Consider the following 17,018-nt stretch of genomic DNA (forward strand, 5'->3'; position numbering starts at 1 on the left):
TACATTTTTTTTTCTAAAACGCTTTAACAAGCAAGAGTTAAATTCGAGAAGAGACTTCTTCAAGAGACAACCGAATGGACTTATGGTTGACTAAAAGAAGAAAAACTTATAGAGATTAAATCCAGAGCTGCTCTACTTGTACGATCACGTGGAACTAGACGGGCCGCCGATCTAGAGAGAAAAAGTTTTCAAAGGGGCTCTTGACAAATTCAAGGTACTGTTGCTAGAAAAACACTTTTGTCGATATATAGTGTGCAGGCATGATATTTTTAGTAATAGGATTATATGCGCAGTGGTTTCAAGGGGACTCTTAAATGGTAGTTCACCGATGCGTATTGATTTTCGAAGTTAGCAACTCGCCATAGGTTGAAATACATTTCTCACTAACTGGAGCGGGTCCAGTTTCGGACAGCGGTTTCGTTGAAAATATGCCGCTCATTCACTTTGTTATGACTAGAGTTAAGGAACATGGAAGCCATGCTCAGTTGCAATGAAAAATAGACTCAGTAAGCAACCCGAATTGTTGGAAAGTAATAATAGTTACAGGCAAGGGAGAACAAGACTGTTTAGACGGAGTATTTCAAGTCCCCGTGGAATGGCCCAAAGTGGCGGCCAATTTAGAAACGAAGAGTTCCGCGTTCGTTCCCGTCCAAATCGAGCCGGAAATGGCGACCGTCAAATTCCAAACAGGTGGATCCCATCAAATTGATAGTAATGGACGTTCTGGCTATAGACCTCAATTCCTGCCGGACAGGGTGCCCGATCTCACAAAAGATATTGCCGACGTCGTCTGTGGCCTTGATACTGACGGAGTTCTTATTGGTCTGGCGGGAATAAAAAGCCTCCTCGTCGTTCCACTTCTTGTACTAGGTGTTGTCATCATAAGGTAAGGTCACGACCACGTGTCATTTAGCATCAGTGTCCATATTCATATGTCACTCGCCCGTATAAGGACAGATACAGCTATCAAGCGGGCACAAATCGGGTTATACTGGAGCGCAAGTTATAACATTTACTCCCTATCGTATGAGCCCAAAGAACATAGGATCAACCGAAACTATCCGTTCCTCGGCAGCGCTTCGGCCTCTGAGTTTCATTTTTCGAAAGAATAACTTTGTGCCATAAATATTTAATATCCCGCTTTTTCTACATATTTTGGATAAAAATCGAAAATGGCACTGCATGTTTTTTAGTAAATCGATTTCAATTTTCTAACAGTTATCAAATTTCAGTTTTTTCTAACTAATCCTGTTGTTTTACATAATGATTTATGACTTCGAGTTTCAATTCGGAGTCCAAATTTTTGATTTTTCTTCCGTTGAAATATAATAAGGGTATCGCTTTGTGAATTTTTCTAATAAAAAACCTCCCATTGCTGATGTCTAATCACTTAATGATGATTGTTGAGGACATAATTAGTAACCGATCGATACTTAGTCTTAGAATTCAGGAAGATGAATTACCAAATAGGCTTTAATTTTAGCTATATCACTTCTAAATGTTTAATAGCCAAGATCAATCCATCGAAGACGGCTCGGGTATGAGTTCAACTGCGGACTCCTCGTCTGAACCTTCGTCCAATCTTAGAAGGTACCTCGGCATTTTTTTCTCAAAAAATCAGCGCATTCAGTTACGTTGTTTCGTTCATTTCTGGCCTTACGATGGCAGTCTCGGCTGCCGTTGACTTTATTTTATTTCGACAACGTGACTCGTCCAGAATACTTGCATACACTTCATCCTCAGGTATGTCCGCAGTATATTGCCTCGTTATTTGTCAATATCGCTTGTGAGTAGACACAATATGCTCAATAAATTAGCGCTTCTAATAATTGCTCTGTCGTCTTATAATATCTAGCTATGTTTGAGCAGACTGGGCGAAGAGTCTCAGCTACTCTGGCCCTCATTGCAGGCGTAACGATGATCTCCTCGTAGATCTTGCCGCCATCAACCTAATTGGTGCACCTTGTTCAATTAAGTCTGCCTCTGTTCCATTTTAATTTTTAATATCGATCAGAACTGTCTTTTAACGGGAAATTTCGTGAATACGAGTTATTTCTTCTGTCGAGACAGAGTCGCTCTGGCCTAGCAGCAGGTAGAAATGGCGACATATTAATTTCGTGCGTGTATATTTAACCATGCAAAGTAAAAGTCGATTTCGCCTAGCGCAAAGTCGTACATAAATGTATCGAGTAAAAACTTCTTTCAGCGTTCACCTTTGTGGCCGATATTATTTGCATTGATTATGTTCGAACTGTTATTACATCTGCGAAAGACGACACGCAGAAGCCACTTTACATCACTTGTATGACGATCACCATTCTTGGAGCAGTTCTTGCCGTGGTAAGCGAGCTTAGTACTCAACCAACACTCTCCTGTTGATAAAATAGCTACAGTATCAGTTCGATTAATTTTTAAATCTAATTGTTAATGTTTAATTTGAAATTCAAGGACGTTACCGTTGCTTTTCTAAAATGGCGGAGATAAAAAATGCATTCCGAATATTTTAACTTTTAAACACTAACGCCGCGCGTGGCTGGGGACGCCCAAATACTGACAGATGAATTTTTGATTTTCTTCGTCCGCTGTCGAAAAACTACCTAGCTCTGTCACCTCAAAAATTAAGATCACCACTCGCTTTGATACATCGATTGACATAGGAAATAACTCCACGAATTTGCAAAGACCGGGAGCGTGGGTCCAGCTCGAACAAGGGCTAATGCTGATCAATCACTGCCTTTGAATTCCAGAACGGGAACGTCACAGTATCTCATGCGCTTATTCGCAACCAGTTCAGATAATCGCGTGGCATTTGGCCGCCAAATCAAAAATAAATCCCAGTTTCAATTAAACCGAAATTAATTAGAAACCTCACTACTTGAGAGTAATCGCATATGAGCTCTCCGCGAATTTTGGCGTAATTAGCTACACATCGTTGATTGCGCACGTAAATGAAACTATCTCTCAAAATGAAGATAGAAGTCAGTTCCAGATTTATTTCCTTTTAATCATGAGTCGTATATTCTGTTGATGAAAGTTTCAAAATGAGATTCAGGTTTCAATGTATGTTGGCGCTAGAATGGCAGCCTTAGAGGAGAAACGACTGATGACCGAAAGAGGAGGTGAACTACGAGGAAATCATACTTGAAATTTAATAATTCATTTAAAGGTCGACTGGCTGTCCTCAAAAAGAAACGTGAAATTATCGCCATGAAGAAACTCAGCAGGCTAATGCAAGATCAACGATTCGGGTGACTTTTCGAGGGGCTCGGATGGAGTCTCAATAAATTCGTTTTATAGTGATCACGTTGGCCAGGATCCAGAAGGATTGCCTGTTTCTCTTCATGGCGAGGACGATGGTCAAGATAGGGAAGGCAACCATTTCCAGGGAAAGTGTCAAGATAGTATATGCGCCTTTACATCATTAATGACTTGCTCTTATATTCAAGATTGCAAGAAGCGCTTCCTATCTCGACACCGATCGCTAGAGTGGTCATGACTCAAGGGCAAAGAAATCCGACATACCTTGGGGTGGATGAGGACCTCTCTCGTTCTGTATAACACAAGCCTTACTCTTTCACCAATCGACCCTGATCCGACAGTCTAACCCAGCAAACGCGCCATACACTGTTTCTTACACATTCGACATTGTGTAAGGAGCAAAGTCTTTTGATTAAATTGTTTTCTTAAAAATGAATAACCTGCCTTGAAACCCTATGAGCTATTATCCAGCAGATAAAAAAAACCTTCACCGGACTAAAACCTGCTGATACTCTTGATACCCCTAGTTCGGACAACGCGGAAGGGAGCAAAACCGTTACAGATCAAAACTGAATGGGCTCAACGGTAATGAGCTCGTGAGATCCCCGTCGTGTTGTTATATTACAGTATATTACGGTTGCCTTGTCCACTTCTGGTGCATTCTGTAACTCATGTAAAATACCTGCGTGTCTGCACAATATCTAACTTATTCTCTGACAAAACAACGCGGATAAATTGCGATCCTCAGCATGTCAATAAATCCAAAACTCACAAGGTAAAATAAAATTCTTTGGACTTGCTTTGATTTCAAATAATCAGATTTTATTCTGTTCAAAATAAAGAGTTAAAATTCTATATCAGGTCGTAAGCTTGTGTTCCAGAGCGCTCTTCGCTAGCGTAAATGTGAATAGCGTGTTTCACAAATGTTGACTTGCTCTTTCTTTGATAGATCGAGTAAGTGGGGGGAACACCCGTTTGGATGCTCCTTCGCCGACTCTCTCCGCTTCTGCGGCTCTCGTCATGACGCCATCGAGTTACACCCGACGACGACGCGACTTGTTGACTCCCTCGCCAGGCGGGGCGTTGCGCAAAATCTCAGTTACATTTTCTAAAACAATAAATTTTGAATATAAGTTTGATAGTAATTATATGAAGAGTTAAAATTCTATATCAGATAAATTGTATGCAGAATTTTTCGTTGAATTCAGGGAAAGAAGAAAAGACTTTTGTCTTCTCTCTCTGCTCTTCTTGAAGCCTGAGCCAGGCGTCGAAAAGTTCTCCTCCTTCTGTTGCATATTGTTCGTTCTCTCCCTGTATAGGAGCGTATCTTCGCAGTGGACGCCATCTCCAGGCGTTAAAATTCTATATCAGAGTATCTAATACTCTGAAACGATATTGGCAATGTTGCTGCCATGATCGCTCCATTTCCCAAACGTAGGAACGACCTTTCTCATACTAGAAAAGAATTATTAGTTTTTGGCGCAAAAAAGGTCATTCGAAAGAAAGATGAGCGCTACGAGCCTTCCCGGCATCGTGAAAAAGATAATTGCTCGCAGGGGAGCAGCAATAGAGGGTTCTCTTAGCGGGAAGGAATAGTGGTCCTTCTAATCATCCGCGCCCGACGGCTAGGCCAGGATTGTCATTGCCGCTAAAGCAGTACCGCTAGATGGTGATATATCGCCATCTGGAAATAAGTTTTTACTGTCAGATGCACTTGGCAGTTTCAAAGTTTTTCGGATAGTGGGACACGCATTCACGGAGGAGTAGCTTATTTCTTTGGCGGAGGTCGGTATATCCCGACAACGACGGCATGGTCTCGCTCGTAGGGCTCAAGAGTCAACTGCTCTTGAGGCTTCATTTTTTCGGCTTTCATCTTTTTTACCTTTAAAAATATTAGTGACAAAGGTTAGAAATTCAAGACTCTACCTCAGATGCGAAGACAGCTTCAGGCTTGGCGGTGGAGTCAATGCACGATGCCTTGATGGAGATAACGAAATGCCCGCCTGTCTTCAGGAAGTGATGCGAATTGAGAGCGACGATGCGGGTCTGATCGGGCTGGGCAACATCCGCGAAGACGCAGTCAACCATTCCAACGAGCATTCTGTACTTATGAGGGTGGCGAGCATCTTCAATGATGGGCACTATGTTGGTTCGTTTCTTCGCAACGTTGAGTAGATCTCGACCAGAGCGGTGAGAAAATTCGACCGCGTATACGAGCCCTTCTGGTCCTACGATGTCAGAGACGTGAGAAACCGTTGTTCCAGAGGCTGCCCCGAGGTACAGAACCTAAACGGTAACTAGACAGAAGTCGATTTGAATTAACTCTTACCCGTTTGCCAGGAGCAATGTGGATTTTTTCGACCCCGCCAAGAATAGCGGCTGCCAGCTTCGATCTGAAAGGATTCCACGATCTGTACTCTACTTTCTGGATTGGGTTCGCTGATCCCTCTGGCGCTGGAAGTTCCACCTAAAACACATTATTATCACAACTTGGGTAACAAAGATTTACCTCAATTTTCTTCTCTCCATAGACAGTGTCTCCTGGAACGAGGTTTTTGGTGACAAGGACATCTTCCTTCCCTTTAGCGATGAAGACACCACCGTGTCGATGAGGCTCGACAATGACCTTGGCACCGGGACCTCTTGCACCGCCACGGCCACCCCCTCGTGCTCCGCCGCGTCCTCGGCCTCTTCCACGGGGAGTGCCGCCTCCGCGACCACGGCCACCACCTCGACCTCCTAAATTGCTAAGTTTTACTACCAGATTACTCTGCATATCGTACTCATACTTTAATTTTAATTCGATATTAACTTTCTGATTAATTGAGAGCGATGGTAGAAAATGAATATTTTACCTCGTCCGCCTCGCCCAGGGGATTTGAATCCTCCGCCGCGTCCTCCACGCGCGCTGAATGCTAGTCGAGCCATTGTTGTCTTCTCAAAGATTTATCGTCTTTGTCTCTTTCCGGCTGGGTGAGTTTCTACTCGATAACTGATTCTCAAATTTGACGGAAATGAAGAGGAAAGCTGGATCGTAAAACGTGGTCCAACGCGGCCAATCAGCGCACGGCTCGGCCAATGATGACTCATCAAGCGCCAAATTTAAATTTTTGATGAAGGGAGAGGCCGAGCAGCTCCCGAAATGACTCTCAAAAGTAGTCTCAAACAACTGAAAGTCTTAGGTAACACAGAGAGATGATAGAAGTGCATAGCCGAGCTAAAAATAATTGTCAGACATATTTTTGACCAGCAAAATGATCATGATTTCTACTCGTAATCAAACAGTCCGTAGAATAAATATTTATCTGGTTTTCTTTTTATCAAGCGTCATGAGCAAAAATATGATTGCTTTTTGTTCGAGACTCTCTGACAAAGAAAAGTACTGGCGTTATTTTTTCGATGAGATCTTCTTGTAAAGAAAATTTGATGCTTCTCGGTATTAGTTTTATTTCTTTCGCTTGGAAATGATATTTCTTGTAAACAGTAGTTAAGCGCTGACCGGACTCAAGATCTGTCTTTCGGTTATATTCTTCGTCGACCTGGTTTCTGATATTCTCGTTGTCAAGTTTTTCTTTTCTGAGCGAAAATGCGATCCAAATTATGTCCCTCCAAATCAGAAAGAAGCAGCCGATCTATTTCCAAACGAAACCCGACTTGCGATGGGAATCGGGTTAGAATGGATGGAAACAGAAGCTCGAGACCCGGATGAGATTAAAATAAATTACACTCTCTATGGCATCTTGTACTTGATTTTTTTCGTGGCATCGCATTTTGCCCAGGCGATTTTCAGGTGAGACTAGAACATTCAACCTTGATACAAATAAAAACATTTTAGCTGCAAAAGATGGTCTGAGTGGACGGTCAACGGCGAATGTGAACCAAACACCTTGACGTGTCATCTTAAAGTTGCTCATGTTTTTCTCCTTCACATGATCCACAGATACTTCAAAGAGCTGCATTTCTTCTTTCGGCTACAAAAAGCTAAAATCAAAGGCAAAACAGAAGTAATAACACGATTCTGGAACGACTATGTGAATCTGGTGCACGACAATCACTTTCTGATTATCATTGAAAAGGGAATCGAAGCTACGCCTCAGGTCGTTCTTCTTCTCTACGTTTACGTCCTTGAGCGCTGCCGGAATTGTTCGGAGGATCTGTGAGTCTAAGAGCGACAAAATTTACATTCATTTTAAAATTCAGACTCGCAGTTGATGTGCCCATCTTCGGCAAAGTCGACATTATCTACAAAATCGCCTTTTCCTTTCTATGTGTTGTTCTGCCACTGGCGTTGTCTGTTTCCGACGAACAACTGAGGCCAAATGATCTCCGCTCAGAATGGTCTGCCAAGAAGAAGTATCTCTGTTCAGCGCCTATTTACGCTCTATGGATTGTCACTTTCACCGGTGTGCGAATCATCTGTCTCGCTGGAATGTTCATAATGCACCCTGTCTTCTCACTCGTCTGGTTACTTACAAGAGTGGTTATCCTTTCAGTGTTGACGAAGAAAGCGGTCTGTTCTTTAGGTCGTACTATCCTCACGAACCTTGTTTGGATGACGATTTGGTTCGAACCGATTGGCGCGCGAGAAATTAACCGACCCGAGTATGAAAAAAGATACCAGCAACAAGACCTTCTTTATTTCAATTACGTTGCTGGAACTATCGAGCTTCTGATTTCGTGCGCAGTCTTTTACTTTCAAGGCAACGCCTGCTTAGCCATTGTCGTGAACTGGTTCAGATGGACAAACTTGGGATTTGTCGTCGCTCTTCTCGTCGCCCACTTAGTTTCGATAGCGGCTGCATTTATCTTTCATAGATACATTAACAAAAAGAGTTCTCAAGCAAAGCTTGACGAGGAAATTGCTTTGGAAAAGGCGAGAGCGCAACAGTCGCAAGAACAAGCAGTACTGATTGCTTGATTCCTTTCTAGAATGCATTTATATTTACTCTCTAACAGTTCTATCAATCTCTTCAAGATTTCATTGTGCCTAATCAAAGTTGCTTACATTCCTATTACTGATATTCTGTAAAAATCCATTCAACGCTTCTTCTTAAACCGAGTCTGCATATTTTTGAATTCAGAGACAAAGAAAAATGGCCGCTCCCAAAATGGTTGATATCCGGCAGTTGAATCCACAGCAACTGTCAGAAGTAAACCAGCGACTGGAGACAGAAATCTCTGTCCTGAACAATTGCCACGCCGAGCTTGTTGGAGGTGAATTACTGTCTGATTCTTTATTTCTATTTAAATATCTCAGTCAAAAAGAAGTTCATCACTTCCCGTGAAGCCGTTTCGGAGCTCGAGGGATGCGAAGGCGCCGATGTGATGGTCCCATTGACTGGCTCCCTCTACGTCCGCGGAAAATTTGCGGAGGAAACGCAATGTAAGCGCATGCGTCGAAAAAGTGACCTAATTTTAACGCGATTTAGTGATCGTCGACATCGGAACGCAATTTTACGTGGAGAAAACGCCCAAGGAAGCGATTGAATTCTTCGACAGAAAGATCAAATATGTTGAAGAGAACATGGAGAAGATCATGCCACAGATGATGCAGAAGAACCAGTCACGCAACTTGGTCGAATCGGAGATCGTTCAAAAGATGAAGGCAGCCAAGCTCGCCAAACCTTCCAAATAAAACGCCGATGCCAATTTAACTACAAAATTTTTAGATTTTTATTTTACTGTGTTTCCCGTATAGCTTCAATTTTGAAATTCCCGTGATTACGGTCCAGAAAATGGAGTCCCGAAAGGGCTCTCGAGATAACCAACTCCACCACTACAATGCCTCCCCGCATCTAGGTCACTAGAGTGATGTTACACTGTGCAACTACTTGCGACATATATATTTTATTGTTTATTCACATCCGCATTCCAAATAAATTCAGCAATGAATTCGTAAAGCGACTGATCAGGGTCTCGAAAATTTGGACGTGCGGTGGATGTGCAAGCACGCCCTCTCGCCTTGCACTTCCGCGCGGTGGTCGTGGACTCGCTTCCACGCCCGAGGCTGGAAGTGCAAACGCGCTAGGGGGAAAGTGAGTAGCCCGCCCCACAGAAAACCTTGAAACGAACCAAAAAAAGTTCGTTCTCAACCCGGAAGCCCTTTTTTGTCGATTTCGGGGTATTATCGCCTACCTACCGGAACAACCTGAAATTGAATAAACATAGATTGAACTCACTTAACTAGTCCTTTCCTTTCATAATGGCGTTTGCAACGTCAATAATATTTGCGATTTTATGATTACAGGACTGTGAGGTTATAAATCATCTGGCCAAAATGAAATGATTAGAATTTTTATTTGCGAAATTGGTCGAAAAAAGGTTTTTCCTGAGAGTACCTGACTGGGTGAAAAACCCTGACCTGAGTTCCTGAGTAAAAATCGAGAAAAATTTTCCGAACCCTGTACTCAGGTTGCCGAGCCCGGGCACATTCGAAAAGGCGCGTCACTCCGGGTGTGCACTTCCAGCCCCAAGCGCGCACTTCCAATCGCGGGCGTGGCACGACCAGCGCCGGGAGTGGCTCCACGACCAGCTCGCGGTTTTTTTAAACACGCACTTCCAGCGCGCAGAAGTGGAGCGCTCGAGAGCGCGTTTCCACACCCACCGCACTTCCAATTTTTCGAGACCCTGCGACTGATGAGTTCTGTAGACTATGTTCTTCCTCACTGCTTGGAGGTATTTTGCTCTGTATCCATAGAACGCATCAATTACTCCTTTTTGAGGTGCTTCTTGACAGGTTAAATGGAAAGGATATCTTCTGCTCCAGAAATCAAATCCAAATAAAGAAAGCTAGGAACAAACTCTACCATCTCTCGTTAAAAGACCAACGCTTGTTGATTTCAAATGTCGCCAATGTACAGAAGCTAACAGATGATGAGGTCAAGGTAAGCGAGTTGAGTCCGCGGAAAAGATCATATTATTAGTAGTACTTCGCCCCAGCAACCTTTGATATGGTCGTCATGAAGTACTTTGTCCACAAAATGGATGGTCCAGGAATGGACGTCCATAAGTTTGTTCTATTTGAGTGTCTCTCTTATTTGGGGACTGCTATTCTCGGAAAAGTAAGTTTCAAAATGATTTCTTCGCAGTTAATGACGGCTTTTAGGAAAAATTATCATTTGAAAATATGAAGCCTTCCTTTCCCCGGAGAAGCCTTGATGATGTCGCTAACTATATGAAAGTTAGTAAGTCGATTGGCTTGAGAGACGACCTCGTTGAGAGCATGGTGGACGGCTTTAATCACTGTGTCCTCGATGATGATGTCTTCACACTTGAAAATCACGATGAGTTGGATTTCTTTCGCTCTTGGCTAATATGCGCTCGCTTTCCGAAGTTCTTCTCGTGCATGCCACATTTGAAAGTGACTTCATTCATCCAGCGCCGATTCGTTAAGCAGGTGCTTCCAGTCGCCAGAAAGTTCGCCATGCGGATGTGCAAAAGAAACCGAAAATTCAAAGCTGAACTTAGCGACTGTTTCCGTACTTTGGAACTGTCAATCGACAATAAAAACGCGCCCATGTGGCAGAACAAGCGCGGCGTTCGCGAGCTCCGAAATCGAGTTAGAGTTCCGCGCACCGAGAAACTCATCAAATCTACCTCAAATAACGTCTTACGGATCGAAAAAGAGCTCTTGCAAGAGATTTGCGACGAGGTGTCTGATGGGCAGAATCGACAACTCTCTCAAACAGACTTGCTGTTTCAGTCGCGCGATGCAGTTGCTATGACCGAGCTCAAGAATGGAAATCTAGCTCTGCACGTGGTTTCCTGCAACCCAAAGCGATATGATAAGCTGCAGATGCGGTACCTGCTGGAAGCCTTTCAAATCTTTCAACTGTCGTTGACGAACATGCCCGCCAAGTACATGGCTCGTTTAGTCTTTGATCCGCGACATCGTTGTTTGTGTCTCGTCAAAACTACCACGAATTCTGTCTGTGGCGCCATCTGCTTCCGTCCGTTCAAAGATCAGAACTTCTCAGAAATCGTCTTTTGCGCTGTTTCTAGCGACGAGCAAGTCAAGGGTTATGGAACATTTCTGATGAATCATTTAAAAGATCACCACATTTCGAAGCGTATCTTTAACCTGCTTACTTATGCCGACGAAAATGCTGTTGGATATTTCAGAAAACAGGGCTTTACCAGCGCAATTAGCATGGATAAAGTAAGTTTACTTTAGCGAAATAGCTTCTTCTATTCTTAAGGGCGCTTATACTGATTTCATCAAATCGTATGACGGCGCTACTCTTATGCAGTGCAGCCTGGACACTCGAATCAACTACTCCCATCTCAGGTAAAGCGCACTCTTCCCGCTCGCGCCAGACCTTTGATTTAGCACTATTCTGAAGTTCCAGACGGACGTAATCGATCAGCTCAAGAAGAAACAGTCCCATCCTGCTATATTTAATGGTCTTACTGCCCCCGTCAGAGTCTCCTCGGATATTCCAGGAGTCAACTCGAAATCCTAACACAAGCGTGTTTTTTTTCATTTTTATTCAGCTTTTACCTGCTATTATCTTTTTCTTCTTATATTTTATTTTTATATTTTAAATCTAACCATTGTGAAACATTTTCTCGCTACAAATAACGTATTTCCACGTTTATTACAAAAATTTGAATATTGAAGTATTTTTGTGAATGTATTAATTTATTCATCATCGGGATCATCACGGATAATTGGCGTCCCGTCAATTTTTTTGAGGCTGAATAACAATTTGAAAATTCAAATAAAATTCAAACGCAGCTTCTACCTTTGTACTTTTTCCGAAGCCATGTCGATCCAGTTGCCTTCTTGTGTGTGTTTTTCTTCCAGTGGATTTCCATTGAAAACGAGTTCTTCTAACTTCTTTAGATCGGCCAGCTTATTAAACTCTCCCCAGTCCTGAATATTTCTTTACTCGGGATTGCCTTCGCCCTAACACCCTACCTTCACATTATTGTTTGCCATGACAAGTACTTTCAGCTCTTTGAGAACGTGAATGCCCTTCATCTTTTCGATGTTGTTGTGAGAAATCCAGAGTTGTTCTTAACGAACTCTTCATTCAAATTACCCCAAAACTTGTTAGGTTTCAGCAACCCCCGCGAAAATTTGAGCAACTTACCTTGAAAACTGTCAGAGCTAAATCAGAACCCCTAGTACTTGTATTCTTTCCTTTAATTCTCACCTAATGTCTGGCCTATTGAATCGAGTCCGTTCAAATTCTTGATATTATTTCGCGCGAGACAGAGGATTTTCAGATTGGTTAATCCATTCAAATTCGCAAATTTTTCAATTGTATTCGAAGAAAGCGACAGCTTCACGCATGCTTTGAGATTTGTTAGACTCGCATCCATTTTTTCGATTGGTGGCATTTGTGCGGATAGGATGATTTCTTCACTTTCACTCGCCTAAACGCTTTAAAATAATTCATTTATTCAGCATACCTTTTTCTCATTTTCCTTTTCCCAAGAAGCTAGAGCGTCTTTAATAGACGTTCCTTTGCTCATTTTCGATTATCTGTAAAATTTATTCGCCAAGCAAAAAAATACGGAGAGCGAGCCTCGAGCGTTGCTGGGCACACATAACAACGCGCGGGACTACTCATTGTAGCCACTTTCCGAATTAAACAAAATGAAAACGATTTTTTAAGATAATGACGATGGGATGGGTCGCAGTGGCTCTAAACTATGTCGAAATCGTATGGGTCATCGCATCCGTCGCTCTTGTGCAGATTTTATATGCCGCCACTGCAAGGACTTTCGCTACTCTCCCTAAATTCGTAAGCAAAGGAGAATCTTCTTACATTTGTTTATCTCATCATCTAGGCCCATGAATTTGTTACTCTCGTTTTGCCATTGCTTTTTGCTATGACTTCGTTATCCGGATCCAGTTCTATTTTATTCTATGCTTCAATCGCCATTATTTCAGTTCTTCTCTATAAGATTCTTCCATCGCCTTCTGGTAAACAATCACCATCAGTATTCTTTTATAAAGGAGAAACTAGGTCAATCGACAGATGCGAACATCGTCACCACATTCCGAGTGTATATCCTTCTTTTCACAATCGTGGCGATTCTTGCCGTTGACTTCAACATTTTCCCTCGCCACTACATGAAAACGCACAAGTTCGGCGCCTCGGTTATGGACATTGGTGTTGGCGCTTTTGTGGCGGCGAATGCGTTTGCTTCCTCGGATGCAAAGTACAAGAATCTCTTTCTATCTCTCCCGAAGCTCTTAAAGAAAGTATTTCCACTGCTTGTAGTTGGCTTTATCCGCTGGGCATCAACTGCAGCAACGGGCTATCACGTGGATCCAACTGAGTACGGAATTCATTGGAATTTCTTCATGTCTTTGGCGATTGTCCATACTGCAAGTATCGTCCTTATCAGGAGCTTTCCGCGCATACGCCCGGGTCTCCTTGCTTTCATCATTATCGGTAAATTTTAACCATTTAATCTGCCCAGTAAAAAGGAGTTAAGTTTCATACGAAGTTATTCTCCGGAAGTTTGATCTTTATGCCCTTGTCTTCGGCCCTGACCGCAGTACATTCTTCCTCAAAAACAAGGAAGGCATTTTAGGATCAATTGGTCTCACAGCGCTCTACTTGCTCTATGTCGAGCTTGGTCGGAGTCTTTTACCGCGGATCAAGATGAATGAACGCATTCTACTTCAAATCACGGGACTGGCAGTGCTATTCTGGTCGCTCGTTTTCTTGCTGCATATGTTTGAGATCGAGCCTTCGAGACGACTTTCAAACCTCGGCTATGTAGTTTGGATAGCAGCGATGGCGATGTCGTTCCTCTTTTTCTGCACCGTCGGCGATATTGCTCGAGTCAGAATGCGACTGAGACAGCCAAAGCTTATCAACGACTTTAATCGCACAATGCTTCCAGGTAACGGATAAGAAAGCCCAGCAACTAATGTGCATTTCCAAGTGTCTAAAATGTAATGAACCTTGCCTGAGGAATTCTTTTAAGTGTTTCTACTTGCGAACATTTTCACCGGAATGGTCAACTTTTCCATGAACACGCGGCAACAGACTTCCTTTACCGCACACGTGGTGCTCATCGTTTATCTTCTGTTCGTTTCCGCCGTGGCCTGGGGGATCTGTCGCAACGAAAAAGTAAGGTCCCTTCTTACCGGACACACACTCACCAAGCCCAAAAGCCAATAATGTGTATCTTTTGTATGTATCGAGAAGAAAATAAATTTCAACGTCTTCGTTGTAGATTCTACGCTTTGTTCGCAGCCTCTTCGGATCGCCGCATTCATCCGCAAAAGCAGCCGACTCAGCCCTCCCCGCATTGCCCCTTCAGTTCCAAAAGCAATAGCGTCAGATTCAGCAAACACCGATTACTCTCAAGTCAGCCTCGATCACTTCAAAGTCTTAGTATCCAACTTTTCAATATTCCAGCGCCTTATATATCTTTCTGTACATTAAATCTTAGCTTCTATATTTCCTTATGCCTTCAGCTCTTCAGTTCCACAATAAATCTTCAGTTTTGAACACAGTTGAGAGGAAAACAGGTAAAAACAACTTGTTTTTATTCGACTATCAATTTTCTCATTTCAATCGAAGGATCATCGAAGTAGCAGGCGTCCGCATTGTAGTAGTTCTGAGAAATACTAGCTTTCTCAAAAGATTTCCAGTTACTTTTTGAAGTTCCGTTTTTGTTGTTCAAGAATCCTGAATATAGATGGCAGGACGCTGAGTGAAATTATTTTTGTGAAATGTTACTCATTGAGTAAGAGCAAATGCGTGCTCAGTTGCAAGTAGCAGCCTGAAATTAGGTGATCGTGGCCACTTGTCGGATTCTCTTTATTTCCAGGCATTGAAGATATACGGGATAATGTGATTAGATATAAGCATTTCATTGGGATATGTCTTGCTACAGTAAATGAGCCGTCTTCCATTTGGTGTCACTAGAGAGTTTAGCATGATCCAGCTTAGCAAGATATTATGTCCATGCGCTCGCTCCATAACCGAAGAATCCGTCCTCTCAAAATCGAACAAATGCTTGGAAACGAGTTAATAAACAGAGCAATTCAATCTTTTTAAGAGAAAATACTTCCGCAAGGAAAATAAACTAAGTCTATTCTTATAATAAAGACTTACATATTGATCGTTAAAGAGTGTACAGAATACACTTCCAGAATTATCTATCTCGTGACTTCTGAAGTAACTAATTTATTGAAATAGTATTAAACTTAATGCCGTTCAAATTTTATCGAATGAATCTTGTTTCTTCTAAAATTAACTCAAAAGAAAGAGAACTTACCGAGAAACTAAGGTTTGCAAGAAAAAATCAATACCGCTAATACTTCTAAGTTATGTACTCTCTTACACGAAGCAGCACATCCCATCATCTAAGAATGAAAAAACGGAAGATGATATCGATGACTTGGAAACGGAAGAAGATATTCAAACTCTGACGGCTTTTCAAAAGTCTGTTGGCTACGTAACACACAGATGCTCGATCGTTGGAATGATCCCCGCTGTTAATTCCGAAAGATACTTGACAATCGGCAAAAGCGCCCAACGAAGACCACCGCCACTTATAAAAAGATCCGATGTAGAGGTATCCCTGGTCATTATGATATTGATAAGGAGACGAGTTTTAAGGCGATGGGCGAAAGACTCGATATGATCCTAAGCGCGACCGCAAGCGCAAGATCATCTACGTGTAGCACAATGAGTTTCATGTCAAATGCCAGCCGTAGAAAACGCTCGAATTTTTCATGGTGAGTGTAACTTTCAAACTTCAGTTCTTTCAATAATAATTGTTCATTTATGATAGTAATCGGTATTTTTGAGGACATCGCACGAACAGAATGTACGAAAATTTATCGAAGACGAGATGCTTTCCGCGAACTCGCTAACGAATATGTCCGGTTAGTCTGAAATTAATATGGCTTTATTTCTTTTGTTTTTAGTTAGCAATAATCAATCACGAAAATATTCAAGAAGAAGGCGACGAAGACTGAAGGAAATTTATAGAAGCATGAAAAAATACTTTAGTTGCAGGCGGAAAGATAGCTCTTCAAGCTCTGAGAACATTTCACCACTTCCTATCCAAGTCCAAGGAAACGCTGGTATCAACCTTGCTGATCTACGAAACCGCCGACAATCATACTCTACAATGCAGATGAATAATTCCCTCAACTGATAGTTTAAAAAAATTGATCAAATTTTCAAATCGTTCTCTTTCTTGATTTCACAAAATCAGTCATAATTTATTACAATGGTATTCTTACAAAAATAATTTGCTTATATTGACTAATAGATTGACTATTATATAATTAGAATAGCGATCATCTTTCTTTACAATAGACATTTATTATAGCAACTTGCCTCGGGGAACGGCAGAAATCAGCATTTTACTCTCGGATTTTTTAGCAGGCAAAGGAGCATCATGGTAAGAGTCAGTCGACTTCTTTGGGCTAGCTGCGCTCTCGGTGATAATACTTTTATTTTTCCAAAAGGTGAGAAAATTTCCGCTTACAAAGAATCATCTGGAAAAATTACGAAGGTAAGAAGATAATACTAGTAGAGAATACAAGATCCATAGCTCTGGACAAAAAGACTCAACGTCGAAGTTAGCTCAGGCGGGCGGATCATCAAGAACAGCTTAAAAATCGGGACAGAAGATGATGAGCTTATTTCTATCGATATTGTGACCGGTAATACCGATTGGAAATTAAAAGTGGACGGATACATCATGTTTCCCCCTACTCTCTTCAAAGGGAATATATTTCTGGCCGCTGGAGAGACCGTCTATTCTTTGAA

At 42.1% G+C, this 17,018-nt stretch overlaps 7 protein-coding genes across 10 annotated transcripts; 5 read left to right on the top strand and 2 right to left on the bottom strand.

Annotated features, from left to right (window-relative positions):
* Window positions 1-1,485: 1,485 nt before the first annotated feature.
* On the top strand, window positions 1,486-4,019 carry LOC145710039 (uncharacterized). Its single transcript, XM_081787723.1, has 7 exons — window positions 1,486-1,590; window positions 1,631-1,743; window positions 2,207-2,340; window positions 3,053-3,119; window positions 3,167-3,248; window positions 3,298-3,383; window positions 3,484-4,019. Exons 1-7 carry the CDS (start codon window positions 1,499-1,501, stop codon window positions 3,534-3,536), a joined length of 627 nt encoding a protein of 208 aa, XP_081643849.1. The 5' UTR covers window positions 1,486-1,498; the 3' UTR covers window positions 3,537-4,019.
* Window positions 4,020-4,395: 376 nt separating this feature from the next.
* Window positions 4,396-6,284, bottom strand: LOC145710038 (rRNA 2'-O-methyltransferase fibrillarin-like). Its single transcript, XM_081787722.1, has 5 exons — window positions 6,114-6,284; window positions 5,768-5,997; window positions 5,588-5,725; window positions 5,185-5,544; window positions 4,396-5,140 (listed from the first exon to the last, which is right to left on the bottom strand). Exons 1-5 carry the CDS (start codon window positions 6,184-6,186, stop codon window positions 5,027-5,029), a joined length of 915 nt encoding a protein of 304 aa, XP_081643848.1. The 5' UTR covers window positions 6,187-6,284; the 3' UTR covers window positions 4,396-5,026.
* On the top strand, window positions 6,285-8,307 carry LOC145710036 (uncharacterized). 2 transcript variants are annotated; one of them, XM_081787717.1, is made up of 4 exons: window positions 6,285-6,440; window positions 6,751-7,048; window positions 7,094-7,414; window positions 7,459-8,307. In XM_081787717.1, exons 1-4 carry the CDS (start codon window positions 6,401-6,403, stop codon window positions 8,174-8,176), a joined length of 1,377 nt encoding a protein of 458 aa, XP_081643843.1. In that variant the 5' UTR covers window positions 6,285-6,400; the 3' UTR covers window positions 8,177-8,307. The 2 variants fall into 2 exon arrangements, with proteins under 2 accessions (XP_081643843.1, XP_081643844.1); XM_081787718.1 differs by lacking the exon at window positions 6,285-6,440 and adding an exon at window positions 6,460-6,694.
* An 11-nt stretch (window positions 8,308-8,318) lies between these two features.
* Window positions 8,319-9,115, top strand: LOC145710041 (prefoldin subunit 5-like). The gene is made up of 3 exons (XM_081787725.1): window positions 8,319-8,472; window positions 8,516-8,641; window positions 8,688-9,115. The coding sequence occupies exons 1-3, from the start codon at window positions 8,352-8,354 to the stop codon at window positions 8,891-8,893; spliced, it is 453 nt and encodes a 150-aa protein (XP_081643851.1). The 5' UTR covers window positions 8,319-8,351; the 3' UTR covers window positions 8,894-9,115.
* Window positions 9,070-12,812, top strand: LOC145710035 (histone acetyltransferase KAT2B-like). Of its 2 annotated transcripts, XM_081787715.1 has the most exons (7): window positions 9,070-9,158; window positions 9,888-9,933; window positions 9,981-10,142; window positions 10,185-10,319; window positions 10,364-11,416; window positions 11,457-11,545; window positions 11,588-12,811. In XM_081787715.1, the coding sequence occupies exons 1-7, from the start codon at window positions 9,070-9,072 to the stop codon at window positions 11,718-11,720; spliced, it is 1,707 nt and encodes a 568-aa protein (XP_081643841.1). In that variant the 3' UTR covers window positions 11,721-12,811. The 2 variants fall into 2 exon arrangements, with proteins under 2 accessions (XP_081643841.1, XP_081643842.1); XM_081787716.1 differs by lacking the exons at window positions 9,070-9,158; window positions 9,888-9,933 and having other exon boundaries at window positions 9,985-10,142; window positions 10,182-10,319; window positions 11,588-12,812.
* LOC145710040 (dynein axonemal light chain 1-like) lies at window positions 11,837-12,803 on the bottom strand. The gene is made up of 5 exons (XM_081787724.1): window positions 12,676-12,803; window positions 12,417-12,639; window positions 12,179-12,276; window positions 12,003-12,133; window positions 11,837-11,954 (listed from the first exon to the last, which is right to left on the bottom strand). Exons 1-5 carry the CDS (start codon window positions 12,736-12,738, stop codon window positions 11,900-11,902), a joined length of 570 nt encoding a protein of 189 aa, XP_081643850.1. The 5' UTR covers window positions 12,739-12,803; the 3' UTR covers window positions 11,837-11,899.
* Window positions 12,813-12,871: 59 nt separating the features above from the next.
* Window positions 12,872-14,746, top strand: LOC145710037 (uncharacterized). 2 transcript variants are annotated; one of them, XM_081787721.1, is made up of 6 exons: window positions 12,872-13,010; window positions 13,057-13,192; window positions 13,236-13,667; window positions 13,711-14,124; window positions 14,209-14,417; window positions 14,461-14,746. In XM_081787721.1, the coding sequence occupies exons 1-5, from the start codon at window positions 12,885-12,887 to the stop codon at window positions 14,403-14,405; spliced, it is 1,305 nt and encodes a 434-aa protein (XP_081643847.1). In that variant the 5' UTR covers window positions 12,872-12,884; the 3' UTR covers window positions 14,406-14,417; window positions 14,461-14,746. The 2 variants fall into 2 exon arrangements, with proteins under 2 accessions (XP_081643847.1, XP_081643846.1); XM_081787720.1 differs by having other exon boundaries at window positions 14,209-14,354; window positions 14,461-14,745.
* The last annotated feature ends 2,272 nt before the right edge of the window (window positions 14,747-17,018 follow it).

This window comes from Oikopleura dioica, chromosome XSR (genome assembly GCF_907165135.1).
Source record: "Oikopleura dioica chromosome XSR, OKI2018_I68_1.0, whole genome shotgun sequence".
Taxonomy (NCBI): domain Eukaryota; kingdom Metazoa; phylum Chordata; class Appendicularia; order Copelata; family Oikopleuridae; genus Oikopleura; species Oikopleura dioica.